This window comes from Anabas testudineus, chromosome 11 (assembly GCF_900324465.2).
Source record: "Anabas testudineus chromosome 11, fAnaTes1.2, whole genome shotgun sequence".
In the NCBI taxonomy this organism is placed as follows: domain Eukaryota; kingdom Metazoa; phylum Chordata; class Actinopteri; order Anabantiformes; family Anabantidae; genus Anabas; species Anabas testudineus.
The window spans coordinates 5,214,291-5,236,428 of record NC_046620.1 but is presented as its reverse complement, the minus strand read 5'-3'; the positions used below and the strand labels follow the sequence as shown (position 1 = coordinate 5,236,428).

At 39.9% G+C, this 22,138-nt stretch overlaps 1 protein-coding gene across 4 annotated transcripts; it reads left to right on the top strand.

Moving 5' to 3' along the window:
* Positions 1-161: 161 nt before the first annotated feature.
* On the top strand, positions 162-17,542 carry sfpq (splicing factor proline/glutamine-rich). Of its 4 annotated transcripts, none has more exons than XM_026347496.1 (12): positions 162-924; positions 1,532-1,720; positions 1,815-2,116; positions 2,221-2,316; positions 2,836-3,032; positions 3,198-3,282; positions 3,407-3,518; positions 3,623-3,671; positions 3,787-3,893; positions 16,897-16,944; positions 17,213-17,297; positions 17,408-17,542. In XM_026347496.1, exons 1-10 carry the CDS (start codon positions 274-276, stop codon positions 16,921-16,923), a joined length of 1,815 nt encoding a protein of 604 aa, XP_026203281.1. In that variant the 5' UTR covers positions 162-273; the 3' UTR covers positions 16,924-16,944; positions 17,213-17,297; positions 17,408-17,542. The 4 variants fall into 4 exon arrangements, with proteins under 4 accessions (XP_026203281.1, XP_026203280.1, XP_026203279.1 ...); XM_026347495.1 differs by having other exon boundaries at positions 17,403-17,542; XM_026347494.1 differs by having other exon boundaries at positions 6,865-16,944.
* The last annotated feature ends 4,596 nt before the right edge of the window (positions 17,543-22,138 follow it).

Sequence of the window (22,138 nt, the reverse complement as noted above, 5' to 3'; positions counted from 1 at the left end):
TAAAAAAACAACTTAAAGTATCCGAACAGTCGGACCTGATGAGGTTCCTTTAAACGTTGAGCCGGGCTCCGGTGACGCCTCCTGCCGGGCAGCAAACCAATGACCGCGGCTGGGCGGCTCTCCCTGTCCCGGAGAAAGAAAGACCTTCCGAAACGCAGCCGTTAGCCGCCATTTTGAAGTTCGTCTTGGAAGAAACGGTTGGAGGCGGCTGTTACACAGCGAACCTTCATTATTTTGGTATTTTTTAATATTTTTCCGCTGATATAAGAACCAATGTCTCGATTCAACAATAACCGCGGCGGACTTGGGATGAATAATTTCCAGCCGCGCAGGGGCGGTGGGCCCGGTGGACCGATGCGGGGAGGTCTGATGGGAAACCCAAATTTCAGAAACCATCCTTTCCAGAATCAGAACCAAAATCGGAGGGGACCAAATAATAACTTCAACAGACCACCTCATCAGGGACCACAGACCACTCCACAGAAGCCACAACAGAACCAGATGCCCATCATCCCTCCGCCGAGTCCCGGCCCGGCTCTGACGATGAAAGGCCCGATGCAGCAGCAGCAGAAGCCGACGCAGCAGCAACAGGAGCCGGAGCAACGGAAACCCACAACCCCTGCGGCTCAGCCCAAGATTCCTCCACCACCGAAGCCCAACGTGAGCTCCCCTCCGCCGAACCCAGCAAACAAAAGTCAGAACGAGAACCAGCTGAAATCACCGGTGGGTAACGCGAATGGACAGCAGCAAAAGCAGCCTCCGCAAGCGAGCCCGAAGCCAGGTCCGCCGCAAGGCCAGAAGCCAGGACCCCAGCAAGGCCAGAGGACGGGGCCACCAAACCGGAGCGCACAAGTATCAGTAAAACAAGAGCCACAACAGAAAGCGACGGGCAGTGGACCCGGAGAGTCGGACAGCCAGTCAAAGGTTTGCTTTAATCTGTTTAAGATATGTTTTTGTTGCAAATGGCGTCTAACGTCGTGTAGCCATCGTTAGCTTATTCAGCACGGCTAATGGTACGCTCGATTTGGGGCGGGCGGAGTCACCGTGCACGTTTTCCACGCTGTTTTACACATAGTAAGCGCCCACAAGCTGTGTCGGGACACGCTGGGATTTAAACCAGGCGCACTATAGTTTTAGCCTCTTCAGCTATCCGCCATCTTGTCCAAAACCCGTGAGGGTTGCAACAAATGGTAAATACGTTTCAAAAAGGCCCAGTTATCTGTTTTTACACAGATCCTCCACATTAGTTAAATAACGTCGTGTATATTCGCTTACTGAAAATGATTGGCCTATTTATATATGTCAAAGCTGTTGTTCTTTTGAGCACATAAACGCATGGGGGATGGGCCAGAAGGCAGGAAAATAAAGACTTACATACGGAAACGCGACAGTTATAGTTATATTACTTATTTAGACTCAGTGTGTTATTTTTAGATAACATTTTCTTTGTTCTTAACTGTTCGTTTTTAAAGCCTGAGTATGTTAGCACACAGACTTGATAGTGTCATTTAATATTGCTATCAATCAACAGGAATTTAAGGCAACACTGTCCATGCTCTTGAAACCTGGTGAGAAAACATACACACAGCGATGCCGCCTGTTCATTGGAAATCTGCCCAACGACATCACAGAGGAAGACTTCAGGAAGCTCTTCGCAAAATATGGAGAGCCCAGTGAAGTCTTCATCAACAAAGGCAAAGGCTTTGGCTTCATCCGACTGGTAAGACATCTCCTTTTTTAATTATACTCACTGTTAAAGTGCTATGCATTAATAGTACAAGAGGTGTAACTTATTGTTGATCATCATTTTGCAGGAGTCCCGTGCACTTGCAGAGATAGCAAAAGCAGAGCTGGATGACACACCAATGAAGGGTCGGCCCCTGCGTGTCCGATTTGCCACACACTCTGCAGCCTTGTCTGTGAAGAATCTGTCTCCATTTGTTTCCAATGAGCTCCTGGAAGAAGCTTTCTCACAGTTTGGAATGGTTGAGAGGGCCATTGTCATTGTAGATGATCGTGGGCGCTCCACGGGCAGGGGGATTGTCGAATTCTCCTCCAAACCTGCTGCCAGAAAAGCCCTGGACAGGTGCAATGAGGGTGTCTTTCTACTCACCACGTAAGTAAAGTTAGAGTTCATAAAGCATCAATTACTTTACACATACATCTTAAAAAATAAAATGTCAAACAATGCTCTAAATATGTATTTATTGATTGTTTCAGTTCTCCCCGACCTGTAATTGTTGAGCCTCTGGAGCAGTTTGACGATGAAGACGGTCTTCCAGAGAAATTGGCACAGAAGAACCCAAGATATCAAGCGTAAGCTAGTTTCTGTTTTACACTATACATTTGCCTGTATTCCTTTAGTTGGAGGAGTTTTGATTTTGACTTTAAGTCTCTCTGGTACGTCAAGTCATTGTCCTGTGAATGGCAGATGGTGTGATGTGGATAATGGAGGGGGGGGGAGGTGTTTCAGGAAAGGCAGCTGTTATGGTCAATTGTTGTAGATTAGCATTTGTTAAGCTTTGTGAATCGAGAGAAGAAAGAAAAAAGGGCCATACCTGCACCTTTACAAACTATATGTTGACCAGCAGTGATTTCATTTCTACTCGGTTTACTTATTTAGTAAAAACAAAAATAATCTCAATACACTTTACATATTAAGTTTAATGCCTTACACAATTATTGGGAAAATATATACATATAGAAAACCCAGCACATCTCTATTGAACAAGAGGGTGGAAAATATTCCCTCAAAGTTTATTGAAATAAAATGTCATGCTTATTCCATGACAACATAGCTGGCAACAGAACTTTGTTTATTCTTTGGGTCTACAGAGAGCGTGAAGAACCTCCACGTTTTGCCCGCCCAGGCACCTTTGAGTATGAGTACTCTAAGCGCTGGAAGTCGCTTGATGAAATGGAGAAGCAGCAGAGACAGCAGGTCGAGAAGAATATGCGTGAAGCCCGTGAGAAGCTAGAGAGTGAGATGGAAGATGCTTTTCACGAGCATCAGGCCAATCTACTCCGGCAAGGCAAGTATAGTGGTGGTTGTGTCAGTATGGAGGGAAAAGGAAAAAACCTGTTTGAGTGTATTTTCTGCCCATTATCACCAGAAAAGTTGTGACAGTGTTCATGTACTAAAATGAATAATAATCATTTTATTTATTTATATTGATCGGTTTCATGTATCTTTGCAGATCTGCTGAGGCGACAGGAGGAACTCCGGCGCATGGAGGAGTTGCACAGTCAGGAGATGCAAAAGAGAAAGGAGATGCAGCTCAGGTATTTGTCCTTTAGACTTCTGTTTGGTTATTTATTGAGATTGATGTTAGTCATCTGGGTTTCCTCAAACACACTGCTTTCATTTGCTGTTGGTGATGGTTGCAATATTTTTCACTTTTGACAGACAAGAGGAAGAACGACGCAGGCGAGAAGAAGAGATGCTTCGTAAGAGGGAGATGGAAGAACAGATGCGTCGTCAACGTGAAGAGAATTACAGAATGGGAAACTTCATGGATGTAAGTTCAACTTAAAAATTACAGTTTCATAAAATTGTGTTGCAAAAATGTCCATTTATGTATTCAGTTGGGACTTATTGTCTGTTTTATTGTTCTTACTACAGAGGGACAGGGAGATGAGAATGAATCCTGGCGGAGCCATGGGCATGGGTGGTAAGTTATCTTTTTTATAATTAATTAAAATATATATATATATAACAATAAAGTTTTGTGGTTAACAGGCCATGCTAGGAGCAATATGTGACTTGAATCATGTTGTTCTTGTTAGATATGGCATTTGGTGGATCCAACCAGAAATTTCCCATGGGTGGAATGGGCTTTGATGGACAGCAGGGACTGGGACCATCCTCAGGAGGCTTGATGGGGAACGAAATGGTAATGTATCCCACTTTTGGGAAGATTAGTAGATAATTTAGTTTGTATTCAGCTTTCTTTTTTGCTGGAAAGGCTTTTAGCTGATTTTTCAAAGAGGCCATCTGGCCATGAAGGACTGGAGATTTTGAATGATTTGTGATTTCGTGCAGCTTGCTGGTTGTTGGATATGGGTGATATGCTTCTACCTGAAAATAGGGTTTCTTTCAGTGGCAAGCCAAGCCCCCTCAGTTAACTGCACCTGATTCTTACTGTGTTCCAGCCATGAAACCGTCAACCTGCACTAAAACAAAAGCTCTTTAATTTGTGCTCTCTGACAGCTTTAGACAGACTTCAGTGGCTCTTCTCCCTCCTATCACACCGTTTGTGTAGTGGACAGCTATTGCAAGCCCTGTCTCATGTGAGCTGGACAGGCACTTTTTCTTGACCAGAGGCAAAATGGCATCTACCAGTGTTTTTTTTCCTTTAACTGCTGACAATGTGCTCATCCAGTTTAAATCACCCTTTTCATACTTTGCTAGCAATTTCATGCATCATCTGTCATGAGAAGAAGTTGTACATAAACGGGCTATGTGTATTTTTGGGTGGCAGTGTGAAATCCTTATAAAGCTCCATCTGTGCTACAAGCCAACTAGCCAACAGACGTGAAGTCCTTGTGTAGTTCATGTTCTTTACCTGCAGTCTTTACTGTTTCATTAACCTCTTTTGACTGAGCATTTAGAAAGCCTTTTAGTGCAGGTTGACGGTATGAGGCATCACATCTTGAGCAAAATAATCCAACTTTACATATAACACTAATTAATTGATGGGGGCAGGTGAAGCCTTGTGATTTTAGGATTAATTGGTGAGTAGTGGACCAAATGTGGAAGAGAGGTTTCAAGAGAGGTTTGTTTCTGGATTTTGAGTTGAGTGACAAGAGCTAAATCTGTTAAGGTCATACATTTTGACTGAAAAGCATTTTCACAGTATTTTAATAACAAGCCTTTTCTATACAAAACAGTGTTTCCCCTAGAAAGTTTTTCAGGCACAGTATCAAGAGGATGGTAGAGATTTTCTGTTAAAATCTAAAATAAGTATTTATAGGATCAATTTGTTGTATACAGTTAATTCTCAAAGCTACAAATCAGCTTTACAGTCAAAGAAGTTGGAACAAACAATCAAAGAAAAATGAATGTATAGAAAAAGATGAAGATGATTATCTGTAATGAACGAACCATTATAGGGAATGTCATGTTTACTTAAACTTCATACAGATTCACTCTTTAACTTATTGATCAGTTACATTAAAGTACTAAAACTACACTGTTATAATGTTGGTGAAAGAGGCAAATACAGTGACACTGCTGCTCCATATGAAAATATTAAATATCACAAACATAATAGAAGGCTGGATAAAGGCTCTCTGCAAACTGAAAGTTTTCATTAACCTTGGTGTACACATGAACTGTTGACGCCATTCTCTTGTCACATTCATCCCGTTTTTCTTATTTGACCTCATTACAAAAAATTGTGTCATATAGGCATGGCAGAGGGTCTTGTTGGCATGATGGTCCACCATCCCTGTACTATTATAGGGGAAACACTGCAGAAAGGCTATTTTCTGTATGTGCTCAAACTAAGACTTATTATTAGAAAAAAGGTTTGCGCTACATTTTGAACAAGTCAAACTTCAATAGTAATATTAATTTAACTTAATTTTTTACTGTATGAATTTAAAATATTATTACTGACATAGTATTTAGGGATTTTTATGAAAGGGTTTCTAAAATACCCTTTTTTTTTTAGCTGCTTTTTTGGTGAGGTTGGCAATACAACAATTTTACAATCCATGAAGCTGAAAGAAATTAGGTATGTTACACCATTGTTCTAGAAAAGGTGGTGATAATTGAACAGAATGAGCAGTTCCAGGTGGATATATTGATATTATTTGTCCTTTTTATATAACATGTTTTTTGTTTGGATTTTTATTGTTTTATTCTAGCCTGTTATAAGTGTCGTGCAAACCGAAGCTTTCTTCTTCAGTTGGATTTTTGGCTTTTGAGGCACTATGCTTTGTCATTCTACTGTTTCAAAGAACTTGTCTGGGCATATATAAAACAATTCTTGGTTGAGCTGCAGTGTTTACATTTTACTGTGCCATAGTGTCAGCAAGCTACACACTTATTGCAGCATATTTTATATCAGATGCTTGATACACCTTTAGGAATTTACCTTTTTATGAAGTCAGTGCCTTAAGAACAGGGGTGAATCTTGCTCCTCGAGGGCCACTGTCCCTCCAGCCTTCACTGCGCTTACAGCTTCTGATTAGCTGAACACACCTGATATAGGTAATTGGCAGAGTGTAGGGCCGGGAGAGTTGGGAAAACAACTGGAACAGTGGCGCTCAAGGAGCAGGGTTGGACACCTCTAAGAGGTTCTGAGATAGATGGACTCTAGACTTATAAACCATCATTTATGTTCAGGAAACTTTGGCCCTGACTTACATCAGAATTTGTTGCAATGACCCCTAATGTTGTGTTTTTCTCCTCAAATGTCAAAAGAAACCTAGTTATACCTCCAGTAGTTCTGACCGTGTAACCATGGCCATGTTGCCATATTTAATGCTCAAAAATGGATTAAAAAAAAAAAAACTTAGCATTTATAAAATGCTCGAACTGATATCCAGTAGGGATTGTAAGTTAATCTTGGCATGCACTGGAGAGATCACACTAGGTAGGCACTGACTAACGAAAGCATTACCCTCTCTTCCTTTTCCGTATGTAACCTGTGGCACCTGTGGACCTTCATATTGGAACGAACGGTTTCTTCGGATGTGTCTCCTGCTGTTTGTGTTGTAAATCTGCTCTCAATATAAAAAAAACGCTTATTGCCATACCTTTAATACACCCCCATATGGACATGAACTGTGTGCTTATGCACTTACTCTCATCCCACAACATATCCCCCTTTCTGTCTGGCAAATTGACCCTCACAGCGTAATGAGCGCTTTGCGCAGGGCGGTCCTAGGGGAATGGGTCCTGGTAACCCTGGGTATGGCAGGGTCCGCGAGGAGTTTGATGGTCCTGCTAAGAAACCCCGTTTTTAAACGCTGCTCTTTGATTCTCCCAGCAGCACACTTTGTATAGATTCTCTAAGACAAACATGTTGAGTCACTTTTCTTGTATTTAAGTTTAAATTGTTGCTACATTTTAGTCTGACAATTTTCTCATTTTATGATAAAGTCAACATTTTCATTTTTTTATTTTGTATTGTCAGTAGTTTGGAAAGATGGATCACCCTCTTGTGATCCTTTAGTTCTTTCTGACCCATGTACAATTTTCTTTTCTAGATGTATTATGCTCTGTGAGACGTCGTGAAGTGATTATTGTAACATTTTCTCCACTTTCTATGGCTGTGTTTTGTGCCATACATTGGGAGTCAAAGCATGTATTATAATAAAGACACATTGGTTCTATCAGGACAAACCTTTACCATTTATTCCAAAAGTTGGATTCACAAAGCAATCAAATCCCTACAATTGGTTGTTTGCAATCTATCTCAATAAGTCTTAAAGGCTCTATGTGTTATCTCTGCCACAATCCTGACCTTATCTTTAGTGATGTGTTAAACATAATTTAAAGAAACAAGATATTAACCCTGCTTGAAGCAAACACTCAGTACAGATGCTCACACCTTCTTAATTTTGTGCTTCTGTTTTTTTTATCAGATTTACACACACTTTTCACCCATTAAGTTGTGTTCACACATACGACAACTAAGTAGTAGGCACCATCTGACCTTTTACCAATCTGTAGTTCTGAAGGTGTAATGTCCTGGTAATTCATTAAAGATAAAGATTTAGGTTCCTGCGTGTAGTGGAGAGGAGTAGTTCATTAGCTCTTGCCCGGATGCGACTCGTACTGCATAACTCAATTTATGCACGCCGTCTCACTCAACCTTTCCTTCTTGAGAAGCTGCATGTTTTGTTTTGTTTTTTTGTTTTTTCCATTTTTTCATTTTACCTCACTGGGGAAAATCCACATCTCACAGTGCATAGCACCTGATGTTGGCCCAGCTTTCGAAATTTTGTATGTGAAGGACTTTTTCTCTATATTATCAAGCATTAGTGTATTTGCAGACCACATAGCACAAAGCTCTTAAAATTGTGCAGTTTGTTAGGCTCAATTTATTCTATTTCTATTTGCATATTTTAATTTACTTACAAAAACACTGCAATTAGACAAAATAGAGCTCTCCTTTGCCTAAAATGTTTAAGCTATTTTTCATATTTCTGTGGAGGCACACTTACACTACAATTTGTCGGTCTTTGCTTCTGCAGCCATGCTTCAGGAAAGCAGAAATACTACACATAGAACCTTTAAGAAACTGTGTGTGTGTGTGTGTGTGGTGAGAGAGAGAGAGAGAGAGAGAGCACGTGTGTGTGTGTGTCAGTTACCAAGTGCACTGGCACAAGTCTCCTTATAAACAGATTGTGCTCATCCTTCGATGAGTCTGTCAGTGACACAGTTAACATGAGATTGACTATGTTTACATGCAGGTAAATGAATTTTATTGTCACTATAATCTACTTTCTGAATCAGCACTTCCAGTTATTGTTTCCACCTACTTAAGCGCTTGATACTGTAAATTAAGATTAGATTATCGAACATTAATTTCTAAAATTAGTGAGAGAGGTTCTATGGGGCTATTCTTATAACCTCGGCGTGTTTGTATTTTTTTCTAATAATGTGTTTTAAAGTTTTTTAGACCCCCAGTTGGCAGTGTGTATAATAACATGGTCATAACCTCACTGTTCTAGGTGGCTGTAATATTAACATGTTAACAGCTATGTGGATGTTACTGTAAACCCAGTTGTCCTTAGTCGTAACTTAGTCGTTATCCTATATAAACCTACATGGAAACATAGTTGCTCTCATTGAGGAGGTTTCATCAGAGGTCTACTGAGTTGATATGTTAAAGGAACAGATGAGGAAGTTCTTGCTGAAGGAACTTTCATTAAAAACATGTGTCCATACTATAGTTAAACCAGTTGTTGGCATGAGTAAATCTGCCTTTGTATGACTGGCAATGACCGGTGGACTTACTAATTATGCATGGTGGTCTGTATTAAAAGCTTGATAACCACCAGAAACTTAAATAAATGTTTTACATATGTTCTGTGGTTGAAAATAACAGTCAAGTAAGAAGGCTTTCACCCCTGTAAACGGTGACAATTATTGCAAGCTCCATTGTCAACAGACTCTTGTGTAAACATGAGTCAGAAAGCACAATGTTGTTACTTCAATGACAAAGCTGGACCCATAAGAAGACAAGAAATCCGGACTCTTAATTCTGTGCCCTGGCTGTCAGAGCTATAATGAAGGTAAACTGCATGGTTATGGCTTGTACTGGAATTTAGTCTCTGAACTTTTTCCCTTGGTTGTTCTTCATGAGACTTGCTGATATTTCACACTGTCAAACTTGTGAATTTCTTTTTACACTCTGTCACTCCACAGATGGAAGTCTGATCTCATCAAATACAACTAGTTAAATAATCTGATAAGCTAATAGACAGTCTTACTCATCTGTTTACATTTATCTGTGGTTTGTGGCAAAAACCAGACACATGGCTGAAAAAGCTACTGTTGGTCATGAATGAGTCATAGTATGTTGTTTATTAATGAGGACTACACTGTTTTCAGTTGGTATTTTTATAGTACTTCTGCAATTGAACTAGCAAATACACTTGCCTCTTATCATTGCTGCATCAGCTGCATCACGTTATTTATTCTTCACTTGAAACAGACATAATCTATTTCTCTGTTAATAGTGACCTTGATGTCATCTGATGAAATAGTAGAACTGAAAACTGCAAAAGTCACAAACTTTAGCTTGGTAACACCTTTAGCTTAAACTTAACTTGAGATAAACATTTGACTTATTGCATTCTCTAATGACACTTCAGTCCCACTATTGAAGATCGTCTCCAAGCACATTTTATGGTGCATAAAACTACACACAAATGTAACTATTAAACAACATATCTCCTACTTCACTCCCAGTATATGTGTGCCACCAGCACACATTTTTTTTCATACTTGCATTCAAGTTGCATACTGAATCAGAGTTGGAGTGCAAATTATTCTACCCCATCTTAAACTGATTTTTAATGACTGTATCACACAAGGTGTTATATATGCGTAAACTCGGGCCACCTCTGTATCCAACTCTCAATCTCAGCACTATCTATGGATGGATTCTAACTGGATGACAACACTGTATACCATCAACACATAGTACCAACAGCATCCATGAGCTATACCAATTTATCCCTTAGAGGGTAGTGGGTGGGTTAGAGACGGCACTTACAGACAATTTAGAATTAGATGTGCAAACTCCACATAGAAAGTCATTGGTTGACCTCTGTAAAACCTTGAAATGAGGTTATCCCATAGAATTACCTGCCCAGAGGTGTCATGACTATATAAAGCAAGCAGTCTTCATAGTTTCACAGTAGCTGGCATTGGAGTGAAATGGTGAGTGTAAGTCATCTAGTATGCATTACAACTGTGAAACTCTTGCCTATAAGACTTGACAGTATTAATTGCTGCATTTTCTTTCACCAATGCACGTGGACACATAAAGTAGACTCTCAAATTTAATTGATGGCACTGGCTCAGGTTTGCTATTCTGTGTGTTTATTTGCTCTTAACAGAAGTCTTTAAAAACATCACAGTTGCTGAGGGTTGGTTTTAATGCTTAAACCCTTTTTATGTTTTTCCTACTGACTCCTTAACTGTGGAGTCACTAACTGGATGACTTCAAGTCATTTTGACAACAGTGCAATGTCAAACATCTAAATAGTGCCAGGATATCATGACATTTTGAATTAGTTGTATATAATTGAAAAAGTATGACAAGCCACCCAGTACTTTAACTATGAACAGAGTACATTTTACTCCGTTATAAAAGTATTCCAACAGTGGCATCCAAGAACTCTGAATCTAAGATCATGTTGGACTGTACATCTGAAATGTTAAGTGTGTTTGTGTTATCTACACTTTCCTTTTAACAGGTCTGACCAGCTTTAAAGATTATGGACTGTGGAGGAATTTGTGGCTGTATTGTGTGGATTGAGGAAGCAGTTTGTCATCAACACGTTTCAATTCAAGTTAGTATAGTACCGATTGAAAGTCGGGTAGCAATGATTAGTCCTGTGGCATTTATCTTCAGCTACTGTGAAGCCCGTACATGGAACAATCACATGGAAAACGTTACATGATTGGACACAAGCGACTTTGCGAGATATGACTTTAAGTGATCCAAGTTTATAGAAAATAAATATTGCATTTTGCTGTTACGTGAGAATGTGAATGTATGTAGTAGCTATTTTTACTTGACCTGACCCCGTCTCCAAAAACTAAACCAGCAATATAGTAACTTATTTTATTCAGCTTGGCCTTGAATAGCCTCAAGTGTTATTTTAGGCTTCATATCATCAAATGGAAATATAAAAGAAAAAGACAAATAACCTCCAGTATCTTGGAGTTTTAACAATGTCTTGCTAAAATTTATTATAGTTTTGGTTTTTACAATAATTTAATACTAGATTAAAATTTTAACATTACATTTTAACAACATTTAAATATTACGAATTTCTAATTCTTGGCAGATGGATTTAGGGCTCTGCCAGTTTTTAAAAACAATCGCACACAACAAGCTTTTCCTCTCCTCTCAGCATATGAACTTTCTACAAATCAGGACTACAAATACTGTACGTTCGGACTTGGATAAGTTAAACATTGTAATGTTATGTCTGTGTGTTGGTGTTGTGTACAATTTGTTTTTCTTTAACAGGTTTGACCATCTTTAAAGATGTTGGACAATGAAAAGGAACTTTCCAAACCAAGAAATTCAAAGTCAGTGGTACATTCAGCTGATGCTGTGTGCTACTTTAGATTTTTCAATTTAAAGCCGTACAAAGTAGCACAAATGTTGGACTGCAGCTCTGTAAGTTGAAAGATGGATATTTTAACACAATAGTTTGTCTTCACTGCCTAAGTAACAAGTGCCAAGAAGAGACTACACAAACTATATTAGAAATGCAGAATGGGGATGCAAACATCTTTTGCCTTTGCATTTTTGAAGTAAAACTAGCCTCTTTCAGACATGCACCACTTTCTATCCATCTAGTAGCAGTTTGTTTTGATGGCATGTCTGAAGAAGCACCCTCATTTTTAGTCATGAGATTGGACCTAGTGAAATATCTTATTGCTTTCACCAATGTTGAAATCGATTGATAAGCATGCTCATCATGCCTAGCAGTCATAAGAACTTTGACTACATGCTAATCTCTGGCACAATTTAAAAGTAGTAGGTAGAGCAGAATTTCAAAAATGAAACTAATGGTTTAACATTGGTCCCATACCAACATCGTAGAGCTACCAAGAAAACACAATAGGGCATCTTAATAAAACCAAAATAGGCCGTTATACCCAACTTCCTGCAGTGTCCAGTCTCATGTGTTGTCAGATATCACAGTTTGTCTGAATGAACAAAAGTCATCATTGTAATAGACTGACAAAGCCAGCAGTGTCTCATATTACATGCCTATTAAGGGCTATAGTAACCAGAGTTTTCACACTTGGGTGGGTGTAAATGTCAACATGGCACCAGTTTTAGAACTTTTTAGTCAAGACAGTGACTATATTACAGAGCTTCAAGTTCTTTTAAAACCTATTTGCCCAAATGTGTCCACATTTAAACAGTAACTACATTAATGGACCAAAGCATGCATGTCATGGTTAAGATCATTAAAGTTGGTGCCAAGCACTCTTAACAGACTGTAGACACATTCAGAAGGGGGATTCCCTCTGTTGCTAACGTATATTTACTTTGTGTCAGTGAAGGTGTTGAGTCTTTGAGTCAAAATTGATATAATGGCATCATCAAGCACATGTAACTGATAGCAAAGCAGCCGTAGTACAAATGACACCTTAATTGTCACATATTTTGACTGATAATTAATTAAAATACAAATGAAAATCAAAACTTTGACACCTAAATTTTTAGAACTAATGAGTTTTGTTTAAGAGTTGTGACCAAGCAACAATAACTGTAGTGAAAGTTTAGAAAAGGATGTCCCTTATTACTGAAGAGGTTTGATGGCATCATTAGTGGAACCTGAAAACAGAGATTTGTAGTTCATAGTCCAGAAGTAACTTTATTACAAAGGTCCAAATTAGGGAACTGTATGACTTTGTTACCCGAGTAAAATTGGACACCAAAGGCTTGACACTCACAATCTTTAAAAGTTTAAGTCAAGATTTATTTGAAGGCCTTAAGGCCCTGCAGCTGATCCGTACTGGTCTGTTTCAAAAACTTTTTGACCCTAGAAGCTGTTGGCCAAAACACTACTGCACCTGACCGAGCCCCTTTATTCATCAACCTACCTCAGGTGGAAAGTCCATGCACTTGACTGTTGAAGAGCGGATGGTGTGTTTTGTGTGTTTCATGTCTTTGAGTAAATGAGAGTTGCGTTAGCCGCTGTCAGCCAGCTTGTCAAAGACAGACTGCCCCAGTCCACAGTAGAGGCTCTTCTCTGCAGTTGGGTTGCATTGACGATGAGTAGTTCTGCAGAAGTCAGTGGACAGTAAAGCCTGGACTTGTTTGCACAGCAGCCAGAGGTATGCTTTCACAGATCAGCTGAACAAGTAAGGTAAGTGTCACATCCATGTTTATAATACAAGATGCTCAGTTCTCCCATAACTTCACTCTTCTTTCCCACGTCACGGCTCAGTGTGACGTTAACAGGGTTTCTGGCATCACACTTTCAAATAATGGCATCACAGTGCAGATCTCTGTTCAACCGTTTTTCTGTGTGTGTGGGGGGGGGGCATGGTGATGCATCATAGCTCATGTAGTGTGTGTGTGTGTTTGTGGTCGTAGTACTTTGGCTTTTCTGTATGAATGAAAACTGTATTAAGGCTGAGTCACTGGTTCAACACAACAGTTCAAAATGCAGATGTGTGGAATACAGAGCTGAAACTTCACTTGGTTGTGTAAAGACTTTTCTGTTTACCTCTATTAAAAGTATCAAATTCAAATGGACAACTCGAATACATCACAGTACAAGATAGTTTCTTTTGTATTTTCTCCAACCTGTACAGATTCTTTTATCAGCAGTGGAAACAGGCAGGTGTGTACAGCAATGAAAAGAGACTGATGCCATATTTCACTCTAAAACTCTAGGAAAGATCTTTTGGTGGTTGATTTTATGCTGCACCTCTTGCATCTGATTGCTATAATCACTATACAGCTTCTTGCCCCTTCAGAAACGTGCACTATGTGCCTAAAACATATATACAATACAATGTGAAGTGATCCTAGCTGAATGACAGCATCATAGTTGAAAATAATAAAAACTGTACAAAGTATGTTAGTTGGAACACATGTTCTGACATTAGCATCAACAATATTGAAACTTTCCCTCTGTAATATGTTTTTACAATCACATTTTTTTTATACTGGGTTGGGATGTCTCTCGTTTTGAAGTGATACAGGTACAATTTTGCTTCGTTTGCTCTGGGTGGGATGGTCGAAAGTGAAAATCCTTGCTCAATACATTTTGCACCACCTTCAACCTTACAACCACTTCCACAACCTTGGTGATTTTGTGTTTGTATAAATAGTGGTGTGGATTTCATCATTACCTTTAATAATGGAAATATTCAAACTGGTAGTGACTGGGTTCCTCGGTTTGTGCATTTTTTTTCACAGCCTCTGTCTATTGAGTAGGTATTTGTTAGTTTCAAGTCTACTTTATTTAACCAGTATCTCATTTTTGAGAGAGACCTAGCCAAGACAGCAGAATTAATATAGCAACAAGTCAGTTTAAAGTTGACCTTCACTCAGTGGCATTGATTAAAATAATTAGGTAAACAAATGAGCTGGGACACTTTCATAAGACTAATACTGTGTTCAGCCAGAGTTCATTCTGCTTAAGATCTTTTTTAAGTACATTTCAGGCAGCAGGAGCAGCACAGTTGTTCTACCAATTCAGACTGAGTCTTCTAAACAGTGAAGCACAAAGAGGTCTGAGGTTCACATCATATGGCAAAGCTAAAACATGATGGATAAGGAACCACATGTTTGGTGGCGGCAACATTAAGTCTCCAAATTAATGTCACCCTGAGCTCAAACTGGACACAGTTTAAGGTTTTTTGTAGCTTACATAGAACATAATCGGCAGTGGGAGCTGATGAATAATTGTCATCAGAATAAAAGTGGAAGTTTACATGGCTAGTGGTTCAACCAATGGGTGCATTGGAAGTGTCTGCACTGTACAGAACACTACATAATTAATACACATATCACATAAGGAGGAAATATAAACACTACATTTGGAAAAAACGCCAAACAAGCCAACGCAACACAAGTTTTAAAGCTGTCCATCATTAAGCGACTGCATTCTGCTTCCTCTCACTGTTTATTAGTAAATCAGACTTAAAACAGAACAAACATCTACTTGTGAAACATCTTCAAGTTGCTACAGTTTGATCGTCTGATTTGGTTTTGTTTATCAATCCGGTGAGCTGTATCAGTGTTTGTGCCTTCTTTGGAGCCATAAATTAGTCAAATACACGACATGACAGGATGCACATATTTTTAGATTCACTGTGACTTCCTGAGAATGTAATCTCCACAAATATGCTTGAACATCGTGGAGGGACACTCCATATAACTACTGCATAACGTAGACTTCAAATCTCAAACTGGAACTGTAGTTCCATTACTTAAACCCCTGATCTGAGCAAGGGTTGTTGGTTTTAGGCTGAAGTGTTGCAGGGCAGGTATGTAACACAAGACAAACATACCAGATACAGTGAACTTTTTGAGTTTCTGTAGTAGTGATGTACTCTGTTGCTTTCCTCTCTCCTCTCAGTACCTTACTACTCACGTTCTGTCACTCTTTCCTTTACACCTGAATGCCATGTCATGCCAGTGACCAGCCAGCCATGTTGAAAAGGTACAGTACATGACAACTGTGGCAGTTTTCTTTTTGTTGATTGTGCATATGAGTTGTCTTGTAGCTGTAAAGGACTGTGGTGCTACCTGGAGTTCATGGTTCTCTCAAACTCTGACGAGCTTTGATCAAGAGGAAACTACAGTGTTCTGCCAAAGTTATGAGTCGTGCCCTGGAGGCTGTTATGAATCTGTCTGCACTGTGATCCATTTTGTAAGTCATTAGCTCTGATTGGCTCAAATCTTTTTTTATGTCATGTCTCAGAGTGTGATGCCAGAACGACCCTTTTGGCCTTTAACGGCCTCGCTGAAAAGGGCACTGCCCAAACTCTGCACTGAAAACGACCAACTTCTGTACCAGGCTCCTCATCTGTCATGTGCAGCTCCCAGCTCTGTTGGGGTTGCAGTAACACCCCCGATGTATCCGTATGAAGTCCAGTTCACTTGGCTTTGTAACAGAATTACCTTCCCTGAGGGTTTGAACGTTGCCTTGTCTTTTCTGCAGTTTCAGAATAAATAAATCTTTCTGAGGGTGCTCAGACTCCTTCCTATAACTCAACCTGATCCTCTCACACATCCATACTACATATGTTTACTTTTCACCCTGGCATACACATTAGGTTGTTTACTTTTACTGCATGTTCACATATAACATAATCAACTCTTACTGGGGATGTCCCAACAAGGGACTTTTTTTTATATCCCAGTCAAGATCGGTCTGCTGATACAGAATCTAATCTGTTGCCTGTAAAATTACCTAAATAGCTGCTTCTGTGTTGCACACGAAATTTGCTGCTTCTGTGTTGCACACAAACACATACTGCTCATACAAAGACATCCACAGATACATACCAACATATACATGTAGATGAAGAGGCTGTCATTTTTACCTTTTTAAATTTTGCAACCTCAAAATAATGAGATTAAAAACGAACAAAAGAAATGATAAAAAAGCTGCTTTCCAGTTCAGTACCAGGTACTCACTGTTTGTCTCTCGCCACAGGAGCCTCGACCGCTCGAAGGAGGCTGAGAACCCACATCCATTACCACGGTAAGACCTGCAGTATTTCATCAAATGCAATAAATGTGCCCACTGTTTATTTACTAGTTGTAAATAATCATTAATAAAGTGATTGGACACCAGGTGCATTTTCTCTTTAAATCTTGATGCTTTGATAATGTTTTTAGGTAAAATACTTTAAATGGAGCTTGTACAATATCCACCTCAGTTTCACATTTATTGTCTTGTATATGCTTTTGGCTCAGTGTAGCTTTTGAATAACAGTTTGATTAGGTTTTTGTTTCTTCTTGTTCTATAGGTAAAATGAAGACTGATGTCAGATAAAAGAGCAGAGCTGCAAAAGAGTCAGCGACTGAACTGCGGCGCGTCAGGATGTCTTTCATGTAAGTTTACCTGTAATTCATCATTCATACATGGTTAGGATGTATCTTCACCAGCATTCAAATTTAATAATCTCCCCTAAAAACTCTTCCTCTTCTTTCTCGCAGAGCAGCAGGTAGTGATGCAGATGCACTACCAGAAGACATCCAGCAGAGGACAAACGGCCTGCAGTACACAGGAGGACTATAGACTAAACTGTTGTCTCTTACTTTAACATCTTCATAATAAATTTTATAAACGTTTGAAATCAGTCGTTTTTGTTGCCTTTTTTTTTTTTTTTTTTTTTTTTTTTTTTTTTTTTGCTGATGATCGCTAATTTATGTATTTAAGAGTTAGACGTCAATTTGTTATATTTGGAAATATCAGTTTCTCGAGTTAAAACTGTTTATTGGTTTAAAGTATGTTTGATTGTATTCAGTCACATTACACTTGTAATGCAGAGACAGTTAAAAACAGTAAATGGAAAAACGTGGTAATGCTCCAGCAGCGGCTGCTCTAAAACTCCTTGAGACCAGTCCAGTTACAATTAAGGGTAAAGGTGCAGTGTTTCCGCTGCTGGGTCACACTTGTATCCTGAGGGCTGGCTGTGAACCATGGACGAGTTCCAGCAAGAGCAAGATGATCCGGAGGAGACGCTTGAAGACGCGAGCCGGCCGAGTGAGGCACAATGTGGGTCAGGTTCTTGTTAGCTGACTGGAGTTGCACCGTGGCACAGTACAGGTTCTGTAAACAGGCTGTTGGCAGCCAAATACACGCCCTCCAGTAGAGCCACAGAGTTGATGCTGCAGCTGTGGGGCATGGTGAGACTAAACCTCACTGAAACACTTCCTGGTGTTTCTGTTTTGGAAAAGATGCAGTAAATGACGTGTTTGAGCTACTTCTGTGTTCGTATTTACATTTAGTTCCTCATAAATCATCCACAATTAAGATAGAAATATGTACTTTTTAATTCACTACACTTTTTTGACAGCTTTACATTCAAAATGTAAAAACTTAATGCATCCTACCTTATGCTTGTTCTCATTGCATAAAAAAATAATTATATAAAAATATAATTTATACAGATACAGCAAGAATTTGTTAAACTGAGACATTAAAAATGAAACAAAAGAAAAAAAAAACATAACATTTTAACAAAGTTGGATTTGGCTTACCATGACCTGTCACAACAATAAAATGCTCCCTGCAGCCCGCGTGTCATTTAAGCACATTTATGTACTTTAATATGTAACCAGCAGTAGACGAGAGAGGTAGGAGTTCTCTGTATGTAAAAGTAGTGTTATATTAACATATATAGATTTATTTATATTATAAATTATTATATATTTAGGCTCATATGTGTGTTTAAGTGTTAGATGGGCTCTATCTAATCTGGAAGTCTCATTAAAACTAAGATTTACTTAGCAAGAGACAAATTAATTCACTTAAACAATCCAGTAGAAGACGGAGAGACTTTATGGTTTTATTCTTAGTCAAAAATTTAAACAACAAATGTTCCTCAGTGACAATGAACCGAACATCTTTAGATCCAAAAGGGTAATTAAGTGATGTTGTTTTCTGTTTTCTGCTCACCGTGCCTCCTTTAACCTGGTGTGTTTGCCACCTGTTTGATCTGTCTGTAAACTGACCTGGTGACGAGGAAAAGGGACAGCAGCCATAGTAGGTGGTGACCACCCAACCAGCTCCAGCCATGCAACATTAATGAGCATGTATCATTGATGGCGTCTGCTGCCCATTGGTGCAGCAGCACAATCCCCTCTCCATTCACCCCCTGGAGCCTGGACACAGGCAGATGAATGCACCTATGCAGTAGTCAGTAGTATCTCCCGACCTTCCTGTTATTATGATGTGCATGTGTAACTATCACAGCTAAATTCTCCAGGTGGGACACAAACTCAGAGCCCCATGAGTGGCCCTGCTGGTGCTGCACCCCCAACAGCCGTGCTCGGCTTGGGTTTGGACATCAGTGGAGCGTGGCATCAGAGAGCCGCGCAGAAGAGCAGAGTCCTGGTCCAGACTTACCGGCTCAGAAGCTCTATACACCCTCCACCTACAGCAGCAGGAGGAGGAAGCAGGGCCACTAAATCCCATGTGAGGCTGCCCTCTCTTGTAGCGTCAGCCAGAGGGCCTCGCAGGAGAAGCAGCATGGCTCGTCTGAGGTGAGACATATGTCCTGGAACATCAAATTATATCACTGTTAAAGAAATGACTGAGAGACGACTTATAAGTGCCCAGAAAATGTTAATGTTTTCTTAATGCTCCTTTAAGCTTTAAAATGCAATTAGGGTATATGCAGTTGTTAAAACATGCAGTACGTTCACCAGCTGCTACATGCAAAGGCTGCTTGTACACATATATATTTACTTCATTTGGATTCCACATGCAGGATTTTTACTTGTATCAGTGAATTCTACAGTGTTACAGCAGTTTTTCAATATGCTGCAACACTGTGTAGTCCAATTTTCGCTTATTATCAGTTGTGTTTCTTATACAACAAAAGTACTGTTGGTCCTTCAGTGGCCTACATTACCCACCATGCTGCTGTGTCACTGCAGCTTTGAATGTGAGTAATCACCTGTCATCTCCATCATCTCATCTTCTCCTCTATTCATCTCAGCAGAAGTGCCTGTCACAGTGCAGGTTGAGCGCTTGACTAGAATTACACTGTAATTGTTTCCTGTCAGCTGTGTTCCAGTCTGAGAGCCCTTTGAGTACAGATGAATGGCTTTGAGTACTGAATACAGTGTGTCAAAAATCTCAGGCGTGGAAACTGATCCGTCGCCTGATGCAGCACCTGCTCGTGCCGTCCGGTCTTCACTCACAGAGGAGGGAGAAACCTGAGTGAGGCACTTTTAAACAGAGGAGACTGTGAATGACCATCACATAAATAATTAGAAAAAGGAAGCTCCAATGTGAGACTCTGTTTATTCTAACTGGTTTTACTGACCATCAGTCGCATGGTCAACCACCTTGATACATTCATTTTTTTAGCATCACCATGGATCAAACAGGCCAACTTGGAATCAGTCTGCTGCAAAATGCAAACAGACAAAAACAGATAATTGAAACAGAAGAAAAACAATCACAAAGACACAAAGATCGACTCGTCATAGCAGGATCCTCAGTGCAAACTCACAGTCCCACTGTTACGGTTAAGAATCTTGTTGTTGGACATATTATTTGGACCTTTTTTGTCAAGACTATAATATAGTCTATACATGCACAACCAACTTAACAATCATGATGAATTTCATACTCTCCAGTGGATAAATCTGTGGTGTTAATGTGAACACATGCACACATGCAGCAGAACAGAGCAAGCATGGCTGCAGACCCTTGGTCTTGTTGTCATAGGTAGTAGAAGTACATAAACCTGTGTAAATGTACTTTGTCCACTTGTTGTTAGCCTATATTACTGAAAATGTTCTCAGCAGTAAATCTTCTGTCTCTCCACAGCCTCAGTGAACCCTCTCTGCTCAGCCCACATGAAAACGTCCTCTATGACGGATTCTCCAGAAACCGTCTCCTCAGTGTTTCACAAAAGCGAACACCGCCTCCTCCTCTATCTTCTAACACCTGCCACCAGTCTGGCACCAGCCATCACGTCCAACACTGCAGCAGACCAGCGTACATCCACTTCTCCCGGGCGATCCAGCTCAGCTCTAAGCCAAGACCAGTGAGACGTCATTCACACACCTCGGCCCTGAGTGCAGAGACGGGTGACCTACGACCTTTAGTGATGCAGGACAATAACTCCACATCTCAGGGAGAACCTTTATCTGTCATTGGTAAACCATGTCTTCCCAGCTGCAGTGAACGCCCGGTGGTGGCTGTGGCTGCGGCTGTCAGGCCAGCTCGACCTCAGCTTCACGTATTTCTGCCTACAGAGGCAGAGGGAGAGGAGGTGGACAGTCAGTCTGTGGATGAAGGCTTCATGGACGAGCTGGACAGTAAGATAACCTCTCTGTCACTTCAGCAGGGAGCACCAAAGACAGTGTCATAACACTAACAGGCATAAAACACACAAATCCCCTGCTGTCATGCAGATTAATAGGATACTTAAACAGTAATGATGTGTTAATATGCTCACATGTAAGTATAAATATTCAAAACAACACAGGAGTCAAGAGCTTTGTCAAGACACTGCTCTCCGAACCATAAGAAATGTTTGGGTGTTAAATTGTATATTTCTGTAATTATGTTAAATATTGTGCTGATTTAAATAAGACATTATTGTTAGATGATCAGATGATGTTTTAGGTCAGAATTTAACAAGCACTGGGACGTATTCTAGATGTTTGGGGGATCAAAGTGTGAAGAAAGTGTAAATTTGACAAACTAATGTGTTACTAATTATAAATGAAAAACAAGTGACAGGTGTTTGTCTATATTAAATAAACACGTTCTTCAAACTGCAGGTTTTGTGTTACTGGGTTTTTGTTTTCCTGTGTCCTTGCACTGTGGCAGTAGATGACAAATGTTATGCCAAACAATCCTTTTCTGTTTTGTGTCTGAAGTCTCGTTGACTCCTTTAGTACTCACTTTTCGCCCCTTTGGGTGCTTTTATTTTGTGTGGTTGTGGTCTCATATACCTTTTAAAATGTTTTGGATCTCCTCATGGAGTGCAGCACACATCCCATAGACTTCTTTAGCTCTGCTGTGATAAGGAAAGGTACAGGAAATCATCCCTGCCAAGAGCCATTATATTGTTTTAATGTGTATTATTATTTTTTTGTATTATTACCTTATTATCTTAGTTATTGTTTTTGTGTCTCTTCCATCATTATCCAACATTTGAAGGGGATTTACAGTGTGTGTGCTTGTGCGGCCTGTGGGGGCGGTA

Bases quoted from the DNA above. Each gene is read 5' to 3' on its own strand.
- sfpq (XM_026347494.1), top strand. From the start codon at position 274: ATGTCTCGATTCAACAATAACCGCGGCGGACTTGGGATGAATAATTTC. The intron at 1,721-1,814 runs GTAAGACATCTC...ATCATTTTGCAG, and splicing joins GCTTTGGCTTCATCCGACTG to GAGTCCCGTGCACTTGCAGA. The intron at 3,672-3,786 runs GTAAGTTATCTT...TGTTCTTGTTAG, and splicing joins CGGAGCCATGGGCATGGGTG to ATATGGCATTTGGTGGATCC.